Source organism: Brugia malayi (assembly GCF_000002995.4).
Source record: "Brugia malayi strain FR3 genome assembly, contig: Bm_v4_Chr2_contig_001, whole genome shotgun sequence".
Classification (NCBI taxonomy): Eukaryota; Metazoa; Nematoda; class Chromadorea; order Rhabditida; family Onchocercidae; genus Brugia; species Brugia malayi.
This window is the reverse complement of record NW_025062476.1, coordinates 3,153,246-3,176,787: the sequence shown is the minus strand read 5'-3', so window position 1 is coordinate 3,176,787 and position 23,542 is coordinate 3,153,246. Positions and strand designations below refer to the sequence as shown.

The 23,542-nt window shown below is 37.2% G+C and overlaps 1 protein-coding gene across 1 annotated transcript in view; it reads right to left on the bottom strand.

The window, feature by feature from the left end:
* Bm10372 (conserved hypothetical protein,hypothetical protein) overlaps positions 1–16,867 on the bottom strand; it is a gene marked incomplete at both ends in the record, with an annotated part of 29,368 nt that extends 12,501 nt beyond the window's left edge. Inside the window, 29 exons of the mRNA XM_043078267.1 lie at positions 150–383; positions 492–671; positions 815–955; positions 1,167–1,334; positions 1,463–1,600; positions 2,012–2,149; positions 2,390–2,509; positions 2,615–2,902; positions 3,152–3,760; positions 4,079–4,341; positions 4,707–4,961; positions 5,203–5,434; positions 5,658–5,757; positions 6,127–6,509; positions 6,704–6,866; positions 6,966–7,073; positions 7,406–7,553; positions 7,642–7,757; positions 7,956–8,170; positions 8,522–8,649; positions 8,925–9,090; positions 9,348–9,471; positions 9,827–9,989; positions 10,090–10,259; positions 11,058–11,162; positions 11,319–11,447; positions 11,558–11,719; positions 14,281–14,430; positions 16,299–16,867. Coding sequence (XP_042934201.1) covers positions 150–383; positions 492–671; positions 815–955; positions 1,167–1,334; positions 1,463–1,600; positions 2,012–2,149; positions 2,390–2,509; positions 2,615–2,902; positions 3,152–3,760; positions 4,079–4,341; positions 4,707–4,961; positions 5,203–5,434; positions 5,658–5,757; positions 6,127–6,509; positions 6,704–6,866; positions 6,966–7,073; positions 7,406–7,553; positions 7,642–7,757; positions 7,956–8,170; positions 8,522–8,649; positions 8,925–9,090; positions 9,348–9,471; positions 9,827–9,989; positions 10,090–10,259; positions 11,058–11,162; positions 11,319–11,447; positions 11,558–11,719; positions 14,281–14,430; positions 16,299–16,867 — 5,865 coding nt within the window. The remainder of the gene's footprint in view (positions 1–149; positions 384–491; positions 672–814; positions 956–1,166; positions 1,335–1,462; positions 1,601–2,011; positions 2,150–2,389; positions 2,510–2,614; positions 2,903–3,151; positions 3,761–4,078; positions 4,342–4,706; positions 4,962–5,202; positions 5,435–5,657; positions 5,758–6,126; positions 6,510–6,703; positions 6,867–6,965; positions 7,074–7,405; positions 7,554–7,641; positions 7,758–7,955; positions 8,171–8,521; positions 8,650–8,924; positions 9,091–9,347; positions 9,472–9,826; positions 9,990–10,089; positions 10,260–11,057; positions 11,163–11,318; positions 11,448–11,557; positions 11,720–14,280; positions 14,431–16,298) is intronic.
* Between the last annotated feature and the right edge of the window lie 6,675 nt (positions 16,868–23,542).

The following is a 23,542-nucleotide window of genomic DNA, read 5'->3' as shown; positions in this document are numbered from 1 at the left end:
GACTTATTTAAACTCAAACTTTCCTATTTATGTTTCTAAGTGCTATAAGATCATACAACAAATTAAAATTTGGGATGCACAAATTCTATAATCTCAATAATTTTCTTAAAAATCCAAACCCGTTAGAAAACTAAAAACAAAAACGCTACCCCATCATCGTCATCATCATTACACTCGACTTCATCATCAACGAGTAACTTCTTTTGCAGAACCGATTTAGCTTTTCTCGCCGATTTACCCTTCGATTCCGTTTTCTTCTTCTTGTTGCGAACTTTGGAAACATCTACTGAAGGACCCGACGAACTACCAGATTCTTCTTCACTGTTTGACGAATCTTTTTCGTCAGATGATGAACTCTCTAGCTGCACTCGCTTTGGCCGATTCTGAAAAACATATAAAACAAACTAGCATCAACTACAACATCACAGCAGACCATGAACATCAAGTGGTCAAATTAATTTTAAAATCCAAAACTCAAATTCGTATCTTACTTGTTCGTTATTTCGACGACTTTGTGTCCTTTCCTGTAACAACTCCAATGCCCGATTTTTCTTGGCCGTATCATCTGGTTTCGAGGATGAGCGCTGCTTGACTCGGTCGTACATTGATAAACCTAGCGATCCCGAAGCCTCTTCTTCCATGAATAATCGTTTCAATTCTCGATCAAATGACTGGAAGACTAATGTAATCATAATGTAATTTCCGTGGACAATCAGACTTAGCGGTCAGTCATTTACACATTCAAATACAATCTAAAAAAATTGTGAATCTAAGGTTCCTTCCGATTTAAGCTTAGCGATTAACTACTACTTACATGGAGTTCTACTTCCGACGATGATGTTTCTTCGCTTGAACTTGTACTTGACTCTCTTTTTCTCTTTCTCTTCTTCTTCGCCAATTCCTTCTTTCTCTGTTCCTTTTCTTTTTCCTTTTGCTTATGCTTTTCTTGCTCTTGCTACAACGATACATTAAGTTTGAAAATGCTAATTTTATAATCCTTTATAAAAAAAAAAAACTTTATATAATTTGTCACAACGAAAAAATTTAAAGCTTTAGTGCAATTGGTGATAATACTTTAAGTTCCCTAATTGCCACTGCATGGGAAGTTTCAGAAGATTTACATATAAAAATTTCAATATTTTGAAAAAAGATTCCAAAAAAAAAACCTTTTTTTTTGTACGATCTTTCTGCAACTGTTCCTTTTCTCTCTTTTCCCTTTGTTTAGCACTGGTGCAATCTTTCACCGGCTTATTCTTAATGCTTTTTTCCACTGGTCGTTGCGATTTCTTCTCCGAGGTAAGCTCTCCTCTCTCGTGTTCCTTGTCCTTTTCTCTCTGGAACCATATGTTGACGTTGGATTTTTACTGCAGAATTTTTTCTAAGAATGTAAAAGCAAAAACACTGGAAAAATCCAAAACCAATTTTCAAATACTAATATGTATAGAAGCCAGAAATGACAAACCAGTTCCTTTTTTTCCTTTTTTTCTTTCAGCTGCTTCTGGGCAGCGATTTTCAACTTCGTTTCTTGTGACTGGCCCTTTCCATCAGCATGTTTATCTTTCTCTCTCTCAGCTACACTTTGATCCGACTTTTCCGGCAACTATGAACAGTACAATTTTTACTTAAACTAGGTGCTCTTACATCTTCTGTGGTAGCTTTTTTAATTAGTGTCGGTTTTAAATGATTATAAGGAAACTTCCTAGAGTCAACATTATTTTGCTAAGTGATACTGCTAATGATACAAGCACAAAATCTATTTCCTCCTCTACTTCGTCACTGCGAATTACACCAATAGAATATGTAACTACACGTCAGCTATGGTTTTAAGAAGATACTAAGAAAAGTAAAATTCAAATTAAAACTAAAGAATTTAAAGTGACCGAAATTTTAACAATATTAATACTAGTTAAACTGTTTTACCAAAAATTAAAAAAATACTTTTCTCTGTTCTTCTCTTTCAGCTACATTTTTATTCGATTTTTTTGGCAGCTATCAAAAGTAGAATTTTTACCTTTGAGTGTTTCTCTTTCGTGGCCTCAGTTATTCCTTTTTTACTTTCGTCATTCGATTTGTGGTGCGATGCTTCATCACTTTTTTCTTTCTTGATTTTTTTCAACTGCTTTTTAAAAACTTCTGATGAATCTTGCGCCTACAATAAACAAATACGCAAACAAAATCTCGCTTCTGCTCAAGAAAGATAAGGGTGCAGCGTGTGCAATAAATCAATTTACAAATGGTACATCACATTAACTTTTGTTAATGAAATTTTAGTATGTTCCAATCGAGATGAAACAAAGATTTTAGCGCAGTACTGCCGACATTCCAATCATTTCTCAAAGAAATAAAATTCATTAATAGCATGTAACTAGTATTTCTCAATAAATCATACCTGTTGACGGAATAATTCACTCAGTGAAGGTTGTTTGTTCGTAGAATCCTTAGATCCTTTTTTCTCAGGAAGATGCGACTTCGAATTGATTTTCATATGCTCTTTATCTCTCACCTGCACCTCGAATTGAAAACAAAATAAAGCAATCACTACTTGTATCTAACAAACTGTTTACAGATTTTCGACATGAAACGCGAATCTTGCTTCGAATAGTTAATAATAAACCTTATCACTTCCTTGAGTTCGCGACCGCACTTTATCCATTTCTAACGTGGTATTACCAAGAAGTGAACTAGACGTTGGCGGTTTTGTTGTGCTAGGTGCGGAAGAGACTGAGGTTTGTTTCGAACTAACAGCGGAATGTGACGCAGGAGGTGGAGGAGTAGACGGTTTTGTTGTAGTCCTCCAGGATGAAGATTGCGTACTGCTCTGGGGACCAGCGCTACGGGCCAGTGGTTGAACAGTAGACATGCATGATGATGCTGGATCAAATTGGGATGTGCTATTACATATCTGGAATGGAAAATAATTTTCTTCGGTCGATAGATTGTTAGTATTAAAATCCATTCATATGTCTCCCGAATGAGAATTTCGAAAACTGAGCATATTTATAGATTAATAAAAGTGATTTATAAAAGCGTGGAGTGAACTGAAACCCAGATAATTTCCAAAATGTAACTGGGCTTGGTAGTTTTGAATCAGAGATTTTGCTATGAAACCATTTTTTATTTTTGTATTAGTAAACATAGATAAGCAACAGACCAGTGGAGGTGGCGGAGGCGGAGCTGAGATCAGAGAAGCACCAGCTGCAGCAGACTTGCATGTTGTCAAAGACAGTGTCGGAGGTACCGGAGGTTGCGGAAGCGGTGGAGGTGGAATACTGAAATCTGGAGGATAAGCAATACGAGACGCAGCTGCCGACGGAGGTGTCTGATTACTGCCCTGTGTAATGCTCGGTGGCAGGAGAGGCTTCCTAAGTTGAGCGCCGGAAAACTGTGGTGATGGAAGATTGCAGGAAGTGGTGCACGTGGTATAGAAAATTGGCGTATAGGGGCTCGAACTAGTAGAAGTTACAGGAGCAGGTGGCATTGGGATGGAGAGTGAAAGTGGATTACGAATTAACTTCTGACTTTCTGCATCCTTTGAATCGAAAATTGATGTAGTACCACTACCACTACGTACTCTTGTGAAAGAATCCGTGAACGTGTTAGACGTGGAGTGAGAACAAGATGTTGCTGACTGCGAGGTGGCTACCGTTGAACTAGACGATCCAGTTCGTGCTTTTAGTCGTTCCAGTTCTTCCTCGAATTTATAACTGCGTTGTGATGTTCCTTTGCGGTCATAATCCAAATGAGTATTCTGCTTTGTTTTCTAAAACATCAGAATTATGCAAAAAGGAAAGAAGTAAAAGAGATAACAAAAAATGAAGTTAGGTTTTAAAAAAATGGAATTATTAGCTCCTAAAAATGTTCGATTGTTTCCAGGTTTTAAAAATGTGCTGCATAAAAAAAAAAATCACAACTATCGCCGATCTGGAACGAAATCGAGCAGCTGGATTTCGAAAAACATTTAAAGGAAATTGCCATTTATGCCTAATTATGATACGAAACTTATCAAAAAGTTGTTCAAACCCTAACTCTTTGATCCAGCAAATACTATTTTAAAATACATAAATTTGATGGAATCAACCTGAAACTTTTGTTCGATATTTTGAAACGTAGCTCCCAATGCATCCAGCCGTTCGCGATATGCACTCGAGTTGTTGGCAGGCGAAGTATCTCCAAAAATATCTATGGTAGTTGTTATAAGCGAAGGTTGCGTAGTTGAGGGGTCAGGAGAAAGCATCGCTTCACTATTGCTTGATTCCGATCTTGATACCGATGAATGTGTTCGCCCTCTGGACACTTTCTGTGGAGGTGAGTTTTCCGTAGCGTTCCATTTCAAATTACATCCTGTAGAGCATTTAATAAATTTAATATTAAAAATTTAATATTTAAATAAATTTAATATAAAAACATGAATGCCTACAGATCAGGAATATTGGACTCCTCTCACTATCGCTATAATAAGCTTCATTTCTCTTATTATTATATGAATCCACATATTAAATACATCTAAAAGAACTTCAAACCACGACTATGCCAAACTATTTATCACTAAGCCAATCGGTTCTTTGAATGACCTAACTCTGACTCAGTTGTGTATCACTACTAAGCATAATCTGTTCAACATCCAAATTTCAAAAAAAAAAAAACACTCACAATGTTTGACTTTACTTTAAAGAAATAAAAGTGTAAAATCAATGTGCACGACTGACCAGGAAGACCAGAACTTGAAGCGGATAAAGAATTCCTTGGGCATTTTGAATCTTGCCTCTGTTGCTGCGGGGAACGAAATGGATCCGGTATGCTATTCCGACGTGAGCTTGGCGCAGAATGATGTTCATGCACAAATTTTGGTAATGGTAATGAGGTGGAAGCTTGCGACGAATACTTGCGATGACGCGGATCTTTACCTCGATTAGCACTCCCATCCAACGGAATCGCGCAGTGATTTTTAATCGGATCATTTCCTAGAATTAAAAGAAATCTCCAAACTCAAATACCAAATGCTTCTAAAAATATTCTACTTTAAACTTATTTTTTAATTTATATTACCTGCAGCGCAATTCGTTCCAATCCCTTATCGAAAAACAGGATAATTATAAATCAAAGAATAAGACATAACCATACTTATTTTTTCAATTCTAATTCTACATTTTCTCTTTTGAACTCTCTAGAAGCAGTACATGTTAAGATGAAAGTAGCACACACCCCATGGCCATTTGGTGCGTTTATTCAGAGAAGTAGACGGTCTACTGGAATGATGTCTGCTACTGTTGCAAATATCGTCAATAGATCGCTGGATTGAACAAGTCGACGAATGACTCTGATGACTACCACTCATTATAGCCAATGGTGCACTGGTTGTAGTTGATGTAGATGCTTTGGAATGATGCTGCAGTACGTTTACTAGAGTGTTAGCAATTTCTTCAATTCGATTTGACTGAAATTAATATTTCATATCATATTGATTTCAGTACTTTGAAATACTGAAAATTCAAGTTTAATGCTGGAACAGGCATCACATCAAATATGGAAAGATTTAGAGAAATAATTTCCTAGAACATCTTTCCAAAGCTCGTTTCCCTCATATTTATGCTTCAAATGACCTACTAATCAACACGACGCTTTGGCAACTTGAATTTCAGCAGTATGCAAATCCATACCGTAATCGTATTTATTTCGTTTGCAGTAAAATTCACTTCTGTTCCAGAGTTATAAAGCCCACTATCATGTGATTCTTTGTTTTCTAATCGCTTCGAATCACTGAAAGTTCAGATAGGCTCTAAATATTAAAAATAAGGAAAATCATTTAACTAGTAGTAACTAGAATACGTAATTACTTTTCACGAATATTATTCAATTTGAATTCAAATTCAGTACAACCTGTTATATAACTTGCTTCCTCTCTGCTCATAAAAATAATAAATAGTGGGAAGGTCCTGTATGTCTATTAAAACATAGCTGATGACCGTGACAGCTACACTGTACATGGTCTACTCTTTCGATCTAGCAAAGAATTTTCTTGAAAGACGGGAACACACGAAAAACATAAAGCAAAAATATTCTTCATTCTCATTTACATCATTGCATTGAGAGAGCAGGTAGTCTCAATGATCTAATAGAATGACTTACGGCTGCTGCTGTTCCGTTTTCTTGCTTCGCTGTTCTGCAGTCGATTTTCCGTTTCCTTCATGAGACAGTTCACTATCAACTGACAAACTTGATGATGGCGTAAACTGCTGGCGCTTAAAATCGATGCACCTTACATCTGGTTCATTTGTAGTTGGTTCTATTGGTTGGTGATACTCTTGTTGTTTCTTATCGTTTGATGTTGTTATAATAGGATTCAGAATTTGTGCCGATGGCATGGGAGGTGGGAGCAGCTGCACTAAGCTCGCTCTTGAGCTGCTACGCCTTGCAACTGTCTGCAGCGTGTTTCCGATGGTACTGTTAGATTGTTCAGACTTGTTGGAAGGAGAACTGTGTTGTCGTGAACTGGAAGGATATACTGGGGTCTAAAATATTATAATCGATGATAAATAAATTCGATCGAAATGAGAAATAATTCGAGATTTCATAAATTCATTGTGACAAATGGTATATGAAACCAGTATCATTCCTCTCCTCTCTCACACGAAATACCCCTCCGCTGTTCTCAACCACATTATATGTATTCCAGCATTTGTACTGAAGTTTAATTATGTTTCACCTTATCTCTGTGCAAACGTTGGATGTTACTCTTCGAGTGGCCCGTACGTTTCCTATCTGGCGTACTGGAACTACTTACATCAGAATCACTGGACGTTGAAGAGGTTGATGATGACGAAGGCGATATATCATTTCGCCTAGTCCTTTCACGCCGTCGTCGAGATCTGTAGCAAAAGAATCAATAATTGCTAGAAAATCGTTTGGCATCTTAAATTATTTATCAACAATTTGTGCTAACAAAATCAAAAAAAAAGACACACAACCTATTATACGACGAATATCGCAAAGAACGAGATGTTCTACAGCCATCTCGTTCATCACTTCTTCGTCTCCGCGACAGCATATTCGAACTCGACCTCCGACATTCAACCCTTAAGAAAAAATTACTGAACAGATACGATAACAACTGGAAAGTTGCACTACAAGTGGAGAGAATTGAGGATGAAGTTAATTTGAAGTATGCCATAAATTTGATAAGCACATCCTGTCTTGGAAAAATTTCGAGTATTTCCAAGAATGACGAAAATCAAGAATAGCAGACAGCAGGAAATCAAAGAAAAAGTCACCGTTTCCTACTGACACCGAGAATTTATCAAAAGTGAAGGAATATATAACTCAGTCTCAACAATCACGTTAATCTTTAGATGTACCCAATAGTTCAATAATGTTAGAAAGAGTAATAAATCAAAACAGTTCACCAAACCTAGATGATGTGTCACGAAGATGACTTGGTGGATCAGGCGGAGGTGCAAGTAACGATGAAGTAGACGTAGATGCGACCACTGAACCACCGCTAGAACAAGCTGTTGCGTTGTTACCAGCGTATGAACTTGGTCCAGTACTATTCACAGCTATAAAATTTGCATTTTTCAATATTTTATAAAAGTTTTGTTAGTTGAACTTTTTTAGTAAAAACTAAGCATCTCAAAAAAAACCTACGAGCATTTCCAGATTCACCACGGAATTTGCGGTCAACAAAATAATCATGTAGTTTTTCTGAACAGTAATCCACTGGTACGTGAACATCCTTTTTTTCGTCCGCATTCCAAAAAGCTCTGAAATAAATCCTATGTCTTACAAAACCCAGTTTTATGTAATATATTTGCATGTATATGTTAAAAAAAAAAAACGCCAAAATATGCCTAATCCCACACAGTGTGATGTTTCAGTTATCTAGCATTCTGCTTTACCCATTTAATATTAAGTTAGCTCAATAATAAAGAAAACCAAAGATCTCCACAAAAAATACATACACTTGCTTTGTTTTAATCATTGAAAATGCTCTCTGGGCACTGTCATTGTTGCTGAACAAAAGAAGAGCTTCCCGATGACGCGAATCATATATAACTTCATTAAACGTATCTGTGAACGATACTCGAATCTTTTCACGCAAATAATCTGCTGAACAACTAGACGGCAACTCGCCAATCCAAATCTTATTACTAACGATTGTACGTCCCCAATTCATCTGATGAAAAAAGCAATTGTAAATCTTCATATCTATCAAGTATTATTCCTAGCAATTTTCTATCGCAGTTTCTAAAATTATTCCTTTTCTTCCTTAGTATGATTTATCGATCGATGCATCTAGTTGATTAAATAAAGCTAAGCGCAGAACCCATCTAATCGAGTTACTGAAAACCGATCTATTCGAATTACTTGTTAAATACCAAAATATTATTGCAACCAAGCATTCGATGTAGAGTTTAGAGGATCAAGCAACAACATCCGGATAAAAGGATGCTAATGTTGCAATTATGTGCATTAACTTCTAGAACAGTAGAATTTAATTTTAAGCATAGAAAACAGTGGTAACTACCTTTAATTTGCTTTTGGCACTTGATGAATGTGCCGTTTGAACATGAGCATTAATTGCACAGACAACTGAATGTATATCAGCAAATTGAATAAAAGCAAACGGTGATGGACTTTCCCAGTTCTTAACCTCTAAATTCAAATTTATCAGTTCATCGTTTCTGTCAATAAGCTACTAAGAACATAAAGACATAGATATTCAATAACGTATTTTGCTACACATCACATTAGAAGTAGAAAAATAGATGGACTAGCATCTACATCAAGTAGAAGAGGGAAACTTTACAGCTCCTTGTTCTGCAAGTTACTTGTGTTATCACATTTTACAGACTAAAGCAATAAAGAGATTTCCGTTAAAGAAGGTTAAACACAGCTATCATGTTATACTGGAAATATGCAAAAATAACCTGTTTCTAGGATATGCCCAAAACAGCTAAAACGAGAACGAAGAGAATCATCCGTTGTCCGTCTTTCTAAACCGCCCACATATAAAGTTCGAGAAGCTCGGTTAGCGAGCGCATCGACTACGGAAGAACCCGATGTTGAAGCAGCATCTTGAGATGACAAGCATTCCTGTAACCATGTGCAAGCCTGAATTTTTCGAATTAAAGAGACTAACAACGGTGATAAATGCTCAATTCTTCTAAGTTTTTGAAAATTCATGAAAAAAAGTTTCTGCCATGTTGAGAACTGGCAATTCGTATTTTACAAACACGAAAATCTTTACATCGCCGAAAACCTTCGACACTAGAAAGTTTAGGCAGTTATATACTGCAGTAGAAACCGTTGCGATAAGTGAGATTACTTGTTTTAATCAGAATTCTATTAACCTGTCCATTTGTTGTCAGATAAGTGCTGTAAGCTTCTGTGACAGCAGTATGACTTGCAAATCTGATTTTCAACCGCAATCCAAACAAGTGATGAACATCTTTGAGTTTGTCAGCATCCAGTAGTCTGAAAGTTCATGGAATTTGGAACATTTAGTAATACTGACAAACAAACTTCAATCAGAAATATCTACATACGAAATTCGCTGCATATAAGAACACATGAAAATGCCCAGTAATAATACACTTAAGCACAACAAAATTTTTGGATTATATTTCATATCTTTTTTTTTCTTTTTAATTTTGGATTTAACACTCAAAACCAATCCAAACCCCATTGCATTAATACAAATAATACTTGATACAGCTGACTTTTTTTTAATCTGGTCTCATTTCTATCCTACTATTATAGGATACTTTAATTCCGAAAAGTAAAAATGTCAGGTTCCCTAACAATCACATATAAAGTTCTAAAAACATACCTCTGGAAAATGACGAGTGCTCGACGTTGTTCTACAAAATTTGGACCAGACTCCGTCTCAAACATGATATGAACTACTTTGCCAAATTTTTTAAAAAAATTCGTCAAGCCATCTCTCAGAAAGCCTTCTGTACGCGAAGATGGCAAATTGGACACATAAATACCTTAAAACATTATGTATATTTGAATTATTATTTCTAAATAGAAACAGAAGATAAGCTGAACGGTTTGATAAGCCATGCAACGAAAAATAATACAACAAACCTTGAAAGCCCTGTGAGGCACTTGATAGGCTGTCATGGTTACCACATGAAGCAGGCAATTCGTTACATGCATTTGTATCGTTGCGTCGCGAACCTGATGCTCCTGGCTTGATAATTGTTGATTGCACAGTATGAGTGTTGGATGCATAATGATGGTGTCCAGATGATCCACTAAACAGCAGAAATTGGAATGGACTGGAACAAAACGAAAACTATTCAAGTTAGTCAATCTCTTCATAAAGATATCCGGAAGAAAAAAACACTCCTACTTCCCATCATTTCTCATCAGTGCATAATACCATCACCTATTGTGACAACACAGCGTGCGCTGAACAATTCTTGACTACTGATTATCCTTCTATTCCTTTTGCACGTTTTTCACCTCCTTACTGTGTAATGATTACTAATAGCGCTGACAATGAAATTTGTTTCCCCTATATTTGAAGGAAAAAAGATAAAACTACTACACTGTAATGAATGTGAATGTGTGAACAAGCATAAAGACTGCATACGAACCATGTTCACAAGAAAGTCCCTTACTGATGAAAAAATAAAAGCGCAAAGAGTCCTCAGTAATAATTTATACTTTCACCTACTCCAAATACTAAGAGAAATTACATAAACCATAGATAAATTCAACAGAGAACATTAAAAAAAGAAGTTTAACAGAGTAATGCCGATAAAGAAGTATCAAGTAGAAGTTGAGAAAAAGAAGTTCCCAAGAGCCATTCCGTTTAGATTTGAATAAAATTCTGCACATAACATCAAGCTCATTCCAAAAATATATAATCGCTGCTTCAATCATCACCCAAATGAATGCACCAAATGAATAAATAATTTCGATGTGAAACTTCAAATTCTCAAAAATCTCTTTTCTGAGTTGAGCATTTCAAACTTATATTTGACTAAGCATACATTGTCCTCTCGTAATTCCCTTGCTGACATTGTTATTCTCAAAAACCGACAAACCTTGGGCTTCCTGAATCACGACTCGAATCGGATGATGCAGATGCGCGCGGAGAATGACGTGACCGCCGTGAAGTTCGTGAATCGCCACCACCAGCACCAGTCCGCCTAAAATCAGATCAGCAAGTAAGAACACCTACAAATCACCGAACGCTGTATTTTAGTGAACAGAAAATTTACAAATCCAATAAATAACACACATTTCGCTTTCTGGAAGATATCATGTCCCTTGTCGGTGTACTACACAAACTGATCACAACTTACCGATCGTTACTGCCTGAGATCCTGCTTCGCTGAGATCGTTCATCAGTCCTGCTTGAATTTCCCCGCTCTCTATCACGTTCTCGTTCTCGAGATTGTCGCCGTGATGATGACAGTCGATGTTGTGATATCCTACAAAAGACGAAATATAACTCTGCAAGCTTTGCGATCGAAATTAATTAGATGACATTTTATCACACAAATGAACGCAGTAATCTGGAGTTACTGCACAAATAACTTGCCGTTCTTTCTGAATCTGCTTTGATGAGGATGAATTCGGTGAATGGTGATCGGATGAACGCCGATGAGAATCGGTTGTTGTACTGCCACTGCTAGCATTCCTTGCATTCTGAGGCGAGCCAAGTCCAGCTGCGTTACTCGGCGTTGTTGGGTTCACCAAGCCGCTGCAACCAAATAGCATGATTGATGTTACTATGAAAACAGCCTTGACCAACTAACTACAAATTAAAGATCTTTATTTATAAATAATCTACCGAGTTCTTATAAAAAGACCGTTTTTAATATTTAAAGGAAAATGAAATCATGATGAACCGAATGTAGAGCATAAGAACGATAGACTGTAGGCAGGAAGCACATACCAACCACAACTCCCAGTAAGACTATGACGAGAACCAGTCAAACTGAAGGGAAAATGCAAAATCATCATTTCGACAAAAATACGAAAGTTTTCAAAACAACTTGAAAAACAGCATCACTATCAAATAACTTTTTTCCCAACTTCGCCCTCCTTCACTCTCCTTTTATTCTTTTTTCAACATCACTGAGTGGTGGAGACATCGTTTCTACATGTTTGATGAAATGTCTATAACAAAAATAAATAAGTGGGTAAGAATTAGGGCAATTGAGTTTTTCGACAAAAATGACATTGCAATGGAGAAAAAACAAAACAAAATTAAAAAAGGATAATAAGATCTAACAAGGAATTGCCAGTGAAAGAAGCAACTTGTGAAGAAAAACGGCAAAAATAGATGTGCTCAGTCATTAAAATACAACTCATTTTGAAATATATGGTAAAATTTATCATGTGTCTAACCGTATCTTGAAACTTATGTTAGCTCATCAAAGCATATTGTTTTGGCAAGCCCAAAACTTCACTCGGTAACCGCTACGTCATGTTCTCTACAAAACTGCGAAGTAAACTACCTTCATTGAAAAATATTTTAAATTTAAAGTGCTACAAAATGAACTTGCTTCCGAACTCCAAAGAAGGTTTCTTTTTTGTCATAGCTGTCACTACGTCCGAACTACAGGTTACCTCAAATTAGATTACACAAACTTTTAAAATTTAGAAAATCTCAGCATAATTCACAAAGTTACGGGCACCACTAAATTCTACACTACCTCCACTTTTTTCCTGCTTCACTATTATGCAATGCATGCAAACAACGATATAAAAGGACAAATCGCGTGAAAAAGGACGAAAAAAGTGTTGAGGATCATCATGGAGGGAAAGACTTCAATCATTCTGCATTTCTGACGATAAAAAGTGAGGAGTAAAACGAACAAAAAAAAACTCACAACTACAATGGTTAAAATTAGCAGTGCTAGCACTGAAAAAAAAAAAAAAAACCGAGTTTTACAACAGTCAACCAGTACATGAAAGGTTAGCTAGCATTAAACCATCTCAGATATTTCCTAAAATTTTCCCTTGAACAGAAGGAAATATCATTCAACTACAATGCGCAAAAAGGCCAATGTAGCAGTCGTCAATGAGTAAAACAAAGGAAAATATCTCATCATGACAAATTTCCCTACATTTATCATCAATCGGCTAATTACTAACTCGTTAAAGACAACTTTCGTAACAAGGTAACAAGTACTGAAGTGTCAATTTCAATAGTATGTTAAAGACTCTACATTTGTTCATGCCAGTTAAATTCATTCGGCTGTATCCAAGAATAGCTTCATTACCATAGCACACAGTATAAATCCCACTTATTTTTCAATCATTATTCTTATGATGGAAGTAGAAACATTTTATTGGATATTTCAGAGACGAATGAACATCCACACTTTCAGTAAATTTTTTGACTTTGATACTTCAGTCAATTATGTGTTGCGCAATTTTAATAAACTGAGTATGAATTTCAAAAACAGTACGTTAAAGATTCTACATTTGTTCATATCAGCAAAAAAACAACGTCATCCTAGTAGAGATAAATTCCATTGTTAATCAAAAATGGAACTTCTTTTTCCTTGCAATGTGAAATCTGATTCAAGTAACAAATGACACGGTGGTAAGACAAGGTCCAAGATCAAACTGCCGGATAGATGGAAAAATGGAATAAATATAAAAATGATCTAAATGACAAAAGTACCCTATTTTTCTGCGGTTTATAACACAACACCTACTCGATTCTGATATCCAGCTCCACCAAAGCAGACGGACAGCAGCGACAGGAAAACCGATGGATATAGCAGTGGCGTTACATGTCCATGCAAGATTAAATTGAGCAAGACGGTGACGAGAAGTTCGAGATAGATTCTGGAGAAGATCCGTCAGAGACCGAAACAGTTCATAAAGCGGATAAAAATCCACCAGAATTAAATAAGTTAACTCGAACTACAATAACATGTGTGCCACACAGGTTGCGGCACCATCAAAGATATAACCCAAGCACCGAAGGTACTAAGGGCTATATAAAAAAGAACTTCCGTTCGAAGATAGATAACATAGATGTAGATGAAAGCGGTAAGTGTGAAAACTCAGCCACAAAGTGGCATTTGAACCGCAGAAACAGGTAACATTGTAGAAAACGAAAAAGAAACCAAAGCCGAAGTAAACTAGCTTAAGAAAGCTAGGCATGTGGCTCAACAGTCAGTCAGCCAGATAGGTAAGTTGGTAGATAAGTTAGCAGCTGCAGAATTAATTATAGTTAATTCTCATTTTCCACAATAATAGTAATATTTATGTAATCTGCGATATATGTAGTTTTCCGCTCACTTCTTGCTCTGTTCGTGAAATGCGATTCGCAACTGGTGGCCTTGAAATTTCGGCTCCGCTGAATGAGCTTTTTGTGCCGACCGAACATCCATGAAGCTAACCACAAAACCAGTGGTACCCAAACGCTCCACTTTTTGCACACGACCAAATCTGAAAATTAAAAATAAAAAAGCCTTTCAACCATCGAACATCATCATTGTACCCTATCACACAGCTCTCACCAAAACGAAATTTTTATCTCTAGTTATCTTTTTTTGAATTATCAAAGTTAAAAACCAAGAAACAAAGTTAACCATATCATCTACAAAAGATATGTGACATAATTCACACAGAGTCTTTGCTGTCATCTCTCCCATGTTGAATGATGTTGCTAAAGGGAAAGAGAAGAAAATGAATGTTCCGCTGTTAGCGCCACTGACACTATACACACACATGAACTATCACTACTCAACTTTTACATATTATCACGTCCTCAAAGTTTTTTAAGCAAACCTAAAATGGTAACACTCGTATCACAGTGCAAAGTTTCCACTTGCGTACAAATGAAATAGATAAATTACATTACGATTACCATAAGACAAATTTCACCTATCACCACTAAATCCGTAGGATGCAAGAGAGCTAACTTGCATTTTTTTAGACGAAAGGTTAATAGAGTGAAGAAAATTGTCAGAGAGCAGGTAGGGGTATCACGCTCTTTCCTCCTATAGCGACAAAGAAATATCCCGATCTTTGGTCGTCGGAGATTACAATAAATAACTATTAAACCAAGAAATGATGACTAGACGTTTTACTACCCTATTCCGCAAGCTACAACTCATCATGGTACAACATACTACGCGCACCACGACCACACACCATGCACAAAATTTGCAGCCCAACAATATGTGCATGTACGTAGAACTTCAATCACCCTTCATCTTTTTCTGTGGTACGGTTGCAATTTACTAACATCGTATGCTAAGTACCCAACTCCATAAGAAACCGACCACTAAAGAGTTCCGTAAAAGTTCATTTAAATTTAAAGTACCCCATTAGAGTAATTATAAACCAACAAATGCAAACCAACTCCCATTGCGGCACAACGATTTCTGCAAAAAAAATCATACTAAATTTTGCATAAATTTGCAAAATACAAAGAAAAGCATTTTCCACTTCCATATTATCTTAATCGCTTACCATTGTCAACAAACACCTTTATCCTTCCTATTATCATAGCTTTTGGTCAATATTAAAGTCATTTGATGTGGATATCAAAAAGCATCACCCAGAATCGACGACAACCATTCAGTATTTAATTCAAACACTCCCTCGTCATTCAAAATTGAAATATGGCTGGTTAGCTCGCCAGTCAGTCATATTTATCATTTTTGAAATTGAAAGACGTTGTAAAGTCGCCGTTTGACAGAAAAAAAAAAGAAAAAAAAATGGTTATGACAAAATGCTACATTTACTTGCTATCGGAGATCGTCTTCCTCAACTGGCTAGTAACTGAGATGAAGTATTAAAAAAACTGCTAAAAAAATGTTCGGATTACTTTCTTCTAGTTATTAATAAAGCTTTTATGAGTTTACCATGAATCCGAAGGCTTCCTCCGGCGTTACCTTAAACCTCAATCAGCTGATTGAAGCATTTGTTATGTCATAACCACTTTTATCGAGAAATTGTCTTGTATTCAATTTCTCATTATAAATTAGACTATTAGGGCTAACAGGTGTAAGCGTTACGTGTTTTGACTGACTACCATAAACCTGTTCCTAAAGCTCATTTACCTAAGCAACACATTCCGTGTATATTAAGACCAAAATTAGTCGTAGGACTACAAGATTTCGGAATAGAAGCGCGTTAAGATATTACTAACTTTCTGCATGACAATTCTATGGATATTAGTTTTCCTCATGAGATTTGTAGATGTCACCGTACGATACATCAAACAGGTCGCTGACATCACATTTATACTAAATGGTAAATACGATAACCCACAGAAATAGATAAAAAGAACGAAAAATATTGTTTACGTGGAAAAAAATGATGAAACTCGTTCATCCGAAAGACTATCCGGTAGGCCGATTACATGGACATGACGACTCTCTCGGCTCATATCCTGCTCTGTCGTAGTGTCAGGAACAGTTGTTGTGGAAACCGCTGTAGTTGCTGGTATCGTCGTGTTCCTGCTATCAGCAGCAGTAGCAATGATAGAGATATTAGTCGTTGGTGTCACGATAGGATTCGGAATACAGCTACCGATACTGATACTATCAATCAGCACAGTTAATTGTTGCGCAGCTGTGGTAAGATTTGATGAGCAGCAATTCAGCAGCCACTTAGGATGCTGCTGCGGTTGATGCTTAAACCAGACTGCAGAAGGAGTTTTCGCAACCGATGAATTGATGCTACACTCTTGATTTTTTTGTTGCTGATCTTCCTGATTTTCGATTTCGTCACCAGTTGTAATTTTTTCCGTTCCTGATGATTTGTTCTTATTGCCAATGCAGGATTTTGTTCCTTTATTATTATTGTTACCGTTACTACTGTTGTTGCTGCTTCCGCCAACGTTAATACTAAGCACTTGGGCGCTGATAACCATTCCATGGAAGAATTGGCAATACTGCGCGTGCAACTATTGATTGCTTCGTTGATCGCCAACAAATCACAGTTTCCTGGATTGTACTGTGTATAAACAATAATAAGAATTACTGCACCTGTAAAGGCTAATTTAGTTTAATATTCCAATTCCTTCCAACTTTCCTGCTCAGTCGTGACTTTTTCGCTTCTTTCCCTCTTTGAATACTTTCGCAAATGAATCTGAATCCTCCTGATTACAAAGCAGTATTTCATACAGTAAAGGATGATCCCTCATCCGTTATATTCCACACAATAATTGCTTGTTAAACGTATGTCTGTCACACCGTGGTCCTGGAAAACATGAACTAGATCAAGACAACGCAAACGAGAAGAAAAAGAGAAAAAAAACGTTTGCTGAATACTACACAATTATTAATTTGCAAATTATAATCACATAACACAATTTATCAAGCAATTTCATAATCATGAATTATTTCAATACAGGATAACAATAGCAATCACTATTTATATATACTTTTGAAGCATCAACAACCCGAAGTCTGATTGGTATTTGGAAATCTCTAACTTAGAAACTTCTCCCGACATATTTTATCTAACACATTCAATGCCTCAGACGTCATCCTTACTCCTTCTTTAAAATAGAAAATATACAAAACTTAATTTCAATTTCCGAGCCAGAGAACGAAGTCAAGATGAAACCTCATATTTAATGGTTAAGAAAGTCAAATGTGGCAAACAACAAATCGCATCACCAGAATGTTAAACACTGCTCAAAAATGCTTCCATCTCTCTTCCTGAAAACGTTTTTCGATGCTTCCAGTGCAATTCAATCCAAAAAAACGATGGGAATACGAATAAATAGCGCATGAATCATCATGGTTTCCTGAATCCCTTCACCAAAAACTAAACAAGACATTCTCAGTCACGTCCCTATTTCCAAAAACCTTTAATGAATATTTTCACCGGGTAATCCTCATCTTGCCAATAATCAAATGTTTACAACTGCTTTCCACATTAAGTGCAAGTGTGAAATGCCGAATGAAAACAAAAGGTGCTTCACTCGCTTCCACAAATCTTTGACCTATGGCTTGAATCATGCACGTTCTACTCTACTGTTGAAACTTCAGCTAAAATGGTCAATTTATCAGTTAACGTAAATCAGGTAAGAGTGGAAAACTATGTCAGTTTCATCAATTGCAATTAATCGTATATCAACATTACTGACTTCCGAAGTATATTTAATTACTCAAAAAATACTTCTCAATTTCTACCACGTTGCACATTTTCCGAATAAGTTATTCTCCAAAAAGCGAAATGAAGATCAACGTTTCATTTCCGTAATCCAAAAGAAATAAGATATGGTAGGACAGAATTCCAGGACTGAATGAAATAATTGTACCTATCCAACCAGTAACACAGATAACAAGATGATTAGAGGTCAACAAAGATAAAGCTTGAGATAAAACATCAGGAAAGAACGAGCAACAACAATAGTAACCTTGGCAGCAATCAGAACCTTAGCAGCGAATAAATACTAAGAACACAACTGTTGAGCAACAGACTCGAACATCCCTCTTGATATATCATATTTCTTATTTTATATCACCACCATATTCTCTCACATGTATCCTACCGACAATATCAGTCCGAAAATCAAAGAGATCAGTTCTCGTTATGAATAGGATATATCGACACATATCAACTTTCCGTTTCCCACAGTCAAATCCAAGATAAAACAATTTTGAGCCAATAGCAAAAATTGGCAAAAAACACACTGATAATGTACTATTCAAAAACCACTTCATCAAAACGAACTTGAAGGAATCGCTCTTCTTTGCTGAACATTTTTTAACTACCACTGGTATTTGCCGAAACCACTGACTGGTAAAGAAAATATGGCTTTATACCCCTAAGAAATGACTGACCCACGTCATGCATCCATCAAGTTATGGAACTAAACAGCAAGTAATAGAAGTGACCTAACAAAAGAGTGTGGATAAACAAACTATCGATCACACATATCCCCCTGAATGGTCAACCTAAACTGTTCGGAGTAATTATTCGCAACATTAACAGATGGATGGTTAGAATTCTCGACAAAACATGCGCACTTCGATTTGATAGTATTTGCTACACCTCACATATCAACGTTACGGAAAAGCGCAACCAACAAATTTGATCGCAACATCTATCCTATACATGAATTCAATCATACAATCCCACAGAAAGCAGTGTCGAAGGCGAGAAAAATGCAAGGAATAAAATGAAAACGGAAATTCAGTCAGCAAAATGTCCATCCGCCAACGTGAATCTAATTTTAATGCAAAAGGTGAAACACACAGGGAAGAGGGATATGAACGATAACTAACATCTACATATGTGGAGGTAAGCAACTATGATAAAAAGTTGGATCTATTCGGGAATAAGAACAACTAAGAATGGTAATCGTACTCCTTGTCACACTAACTGTAACTGTAATTGTAATAGCTATTATAATAGTAGTAGTAGTAGTCGTAGCCATCGCCATCATCGCCGTCGTTGTCAGTCAGTCAGTCAGTCAACAGCAGTAGCAGTAACAGCAGCAGCAGCAGCAGCGGAATCACAGGCAACCATTGCACTGACGTGGCAAGCACAACAACCCTCCTCCTCCACCCACCCCAGAAAGCACCAAACGCTTACACCCAAAGGATGAGGGAGGGGTCCACATGCCTTTTTCTCTCTCTTCTTCCCGAGCAGAATGTGAAACTCTCTCCTTCCCCCTCACACCCAATCTCTCTAGAATGCGGGGGGTAGTTAATAATGTGAAGTACCGTTTGCCGTTCTGGAACCACCCACCTATTCATCTAGGCACCGCCCATTCAACCTCGTCTACCACCCATCCCATAGCAACCTATTCATTTGTGTGTCGTGTCGTCGAGGAGGATGGTGCAGCGATGGCGTTGGTGGTTCTTGACGACGTTAGTGTCTTCCTTCTGCTTCCTGCATTGTGTGTTGTGATGAAATTCTGTGGTCGAATTCAGATTCGACCAGCAAAGACTCATCGCTATCTTAATTGGGCCTCCTCCTTTTCCCTACATAGAAATTTCAGGATACCTGTAAGTGTAAGGTAAATATTTCCACCCCTTTCCCTTCACACTCTTGTTCCACTCCTCTTCCACACCAAAACAAGATATACCATACAACATGCCTCACCTCTTAATTGCTGAATGCATTGCTAAAGCACCCCCTACCTATTCTACCTACTACCCTTAAGTCCTCCTTAATATCATACTGCATAAGAAATAGTAGGTAACCTAATTACAGCTCTATCCCGCCAATTAGGAAGAGAGATCCCATTTGATTCAACATAGCAGTGCACAATTTTATCGCAGTAAACAACTCATGAAACCAAGGTTTGATAAGGTGACGAGTTACAAGATAATTAATCCTACCCTGTTCTGCTGATTACTTCTATTAAATAAACTGCTGGTGGAAGTTGCCATATTTCACAGAGCTGTAAAAGCTTACAATTCACAAGAAACTAATCGCTATATATGTTTAGGAACGCTTGAAGAAATGAAGCTTTTGTTATGAGGCACAACTATACTCGTTATTTCACATTTAGGAATATTTTGTCACATCATTAGCTACTTTAATCTGATATGAATCCTTATCAATGATGTTTGTCCTGCAACAGCTTCAGGGTGCCAGCCCCCATTTCATATCTTCAGTATGTCATACGATTAAGGTCTACAGTGTACTGGACTGTTGTCAACCATCAAATAGTATGTGGATGTTTAAAGGATAGATGCAGAAATAGGATTGCTATAAATTCTACTATAACCAGTGATAAAGTACTACGGATAGAGGATTGACAACAGTTCTGTCGATGTTCTATAAAGGTCATCAATTCTTACCTGAATTAGGCATCGATTGATGTTTGCCGACTGACAATTATTTGGTCCTGGAAAACAACAACCTTAGAACTCGGTGATTGTTGAGAAAATGTTCATTAATAGCATTAAAGAATTTGCGGTACATATTGTAATGCAATTAAAACACTAACTGAAATTCGCTGATTTCAAAGCATCTCGAATACGTTAGAACGAAATGCTCCTAGTATTTCCATTCATCCTTTTCCTCTGAAATGGTAGGTGCTTACTGTTGATGTGTAAACGAATGTATTTCACAATACAACCTACTTTTCACATAAATTGCGCATAATAAGACTAACCGTATTGGCTTACATAAATTGATATTAGAACACCCAGATTTTCCGGGTATGTGGACCATCTCGTATATCTCGTTATTGCATAACAGTGCTAGACGCAGACGTGCTAGACTTGCGGGGGAGCCCCGGTCGTGGAGGTAGCTGTTGAATTCACCTAATGGAATGGAATAGCGAATAAGTATAATTGGTGGCAGTGACGTCTTGACTCAGGTGTTCTTGTTGATAACGTTATGAGTGTTGCCGTCATACTGTCCCCAGTTTGATTGAAATGCAGCCTGAGAAGAGTTAATTAGTTAGTATGATGAACATTGGAACATCCCTTTAATCTTATACGAGCTGAATATACTGTTAAACCGGGAGACATGACACATTGTATATGTGTTAGCAAATTTCTAAAAAGATCCTTGTTGTTATAAAATACGGATCACAAAGATATGCTGTGCAATCCTGAAAGCCTTCTGGTGACTACATCACTGCTGTATTCTCGAACATTAGTATGTAAGCTTCTTACCACGTTATCAGTACTTCACTGTGCTTGGAGAAATATGGGAATAGCAGCAGCTAACTGACAGTATAAACTCACCACTTAATTGTTCGCATTTTTTGACCATTTTTCTGCGAGATGTAAACTTCATTAAGTTTTTGCATAGTGTTAGTAGTACTAAGTCTAGGAGTAATACACTGGGATTAGTTTTAATGGAAGCGTCGCTAGTGTTGAGTGGTATACTAAAATATACGATTATATGAGTGCTTCTTTCATCGGGACTTATATGCTAGTCAATATTAACAAGCGGTACTTCCATCAAAGATTTAGCTGCTCTGCTCACGGTGGAACGATATATTACAATGAGCCTAAAATGTTTTCCTAGTCTGTTCCCGTGAAACGTTCCCTATAAACTGCACAACGAACCAACCCATATTTCCGTATCGTTCCACTTCCTCCCTAGACTCCATTTGCAATCCGATGTTTACAATCTGGCAACTGAACAACTACCCATCCATTCACACCTAACTGGCAGGTTGCAAAGCATAACAATGGGAGAGAAGGAGAGATTATGAGGATAGACTTTATGATCGTTAATCTGCTCACTTACTTAGATGGGCAAATAGAATATGAAGGCTGCAAGTGACACAAGTAGCATTTCCCTAAAGCGTTGTGCTACACGTTAACTTTACCCTAACTGTTCCATTTTAATCTTTCCTTCCCATCCGCATAAAATGAAATTACATAGCAGATGACAACTGCACACAGGCAAGCAGAGAAAGACGAAGGAAGGGATAGAAAGGGATGGAGTGGGTGAGGAGAGAATTATTGATGGCGCTCGTAAACATCTCAGTCTATTCTGAATTTCTTTCCATCCCGCCAAACCCTCCTCTCCACTCGGTAATTGATCGAAACTCGCCTATACTCCTACTCCCTCCACCTAGTGTACCATCATCACGAATCGATCGTCCAAACATGTGACCTCTCTCTCCTGCCCTCTGATCTGATTGTAAAAGAGGACAATGGAACGCTCTGTGCAACCACCCTGACACACATACCAGAGCAAAGCAGACCCACAGACCCGTACTATAATTCCAGTGGAAGATTAATGACTTTGTTGGCGGCAGTGGTTGTTGTTCATTGCACTCACAAAGGCCATCACACACACATACACACACACACATATATATATATATGTTCAGAGACAAATCCCACTTATACCGCACTAAGGGGGACCAACCTCCTTCACTAAATTAGATTCATCCTGACGAATAATTGTAGCTGGTACAGAGCAGGTCAAGAGCTGGTGTAAGACAGGGGATGAATTGTCGATGCACATGCACACTCCATGCTTACCAGTCATCAGTGTTAGCCTGGATTTAAAACTGAATGAGAAATTCTAAGCACAAACTGCAGATAGCTGTGTTAATGCTTCAACTGAAGAAATCAATTCGTGTCATTTATAGCACAAAATCTGGGGACTCTTCCGTAAAATGATATCTTTGCAATTGAGCTGTTCCATATTTGAGTATTTCTATAATCTGTGAAACATAAACTTTTCTAGGAATTCAAATTCTATTTCCCGTATGTTGGAGGTATATATGTTAATAGTAGTATGTCAACAATAAGGAGGAACTCTTTGATTCATTTCTTTTATTTGGTGAATCTTATAGGTTGCTTCATTTCGGGACAGGACAAAGTCAAATAACCCACCAGTATTGTTTGTTAGGCTGCTTAGAATCCGACTCATCACCATCCATTGTTTGATAATAATTATGGGGAGAATTGATCATGCAATTAAGGGTTGTTACAAAGGGAAAACCTGTCCCTTGAGGAGAGACAAAAGAATACGGCAAGAGTGTGCTCTTTGTTCTGCGAATATCTTGCGGCATCGATTGACTACCCTTCCTAACTTGCAATTATTGGCAAGAAGCATTCAGTCGTGAATGCAACTGCACAATTATAGCCTTTCCATTGATTAG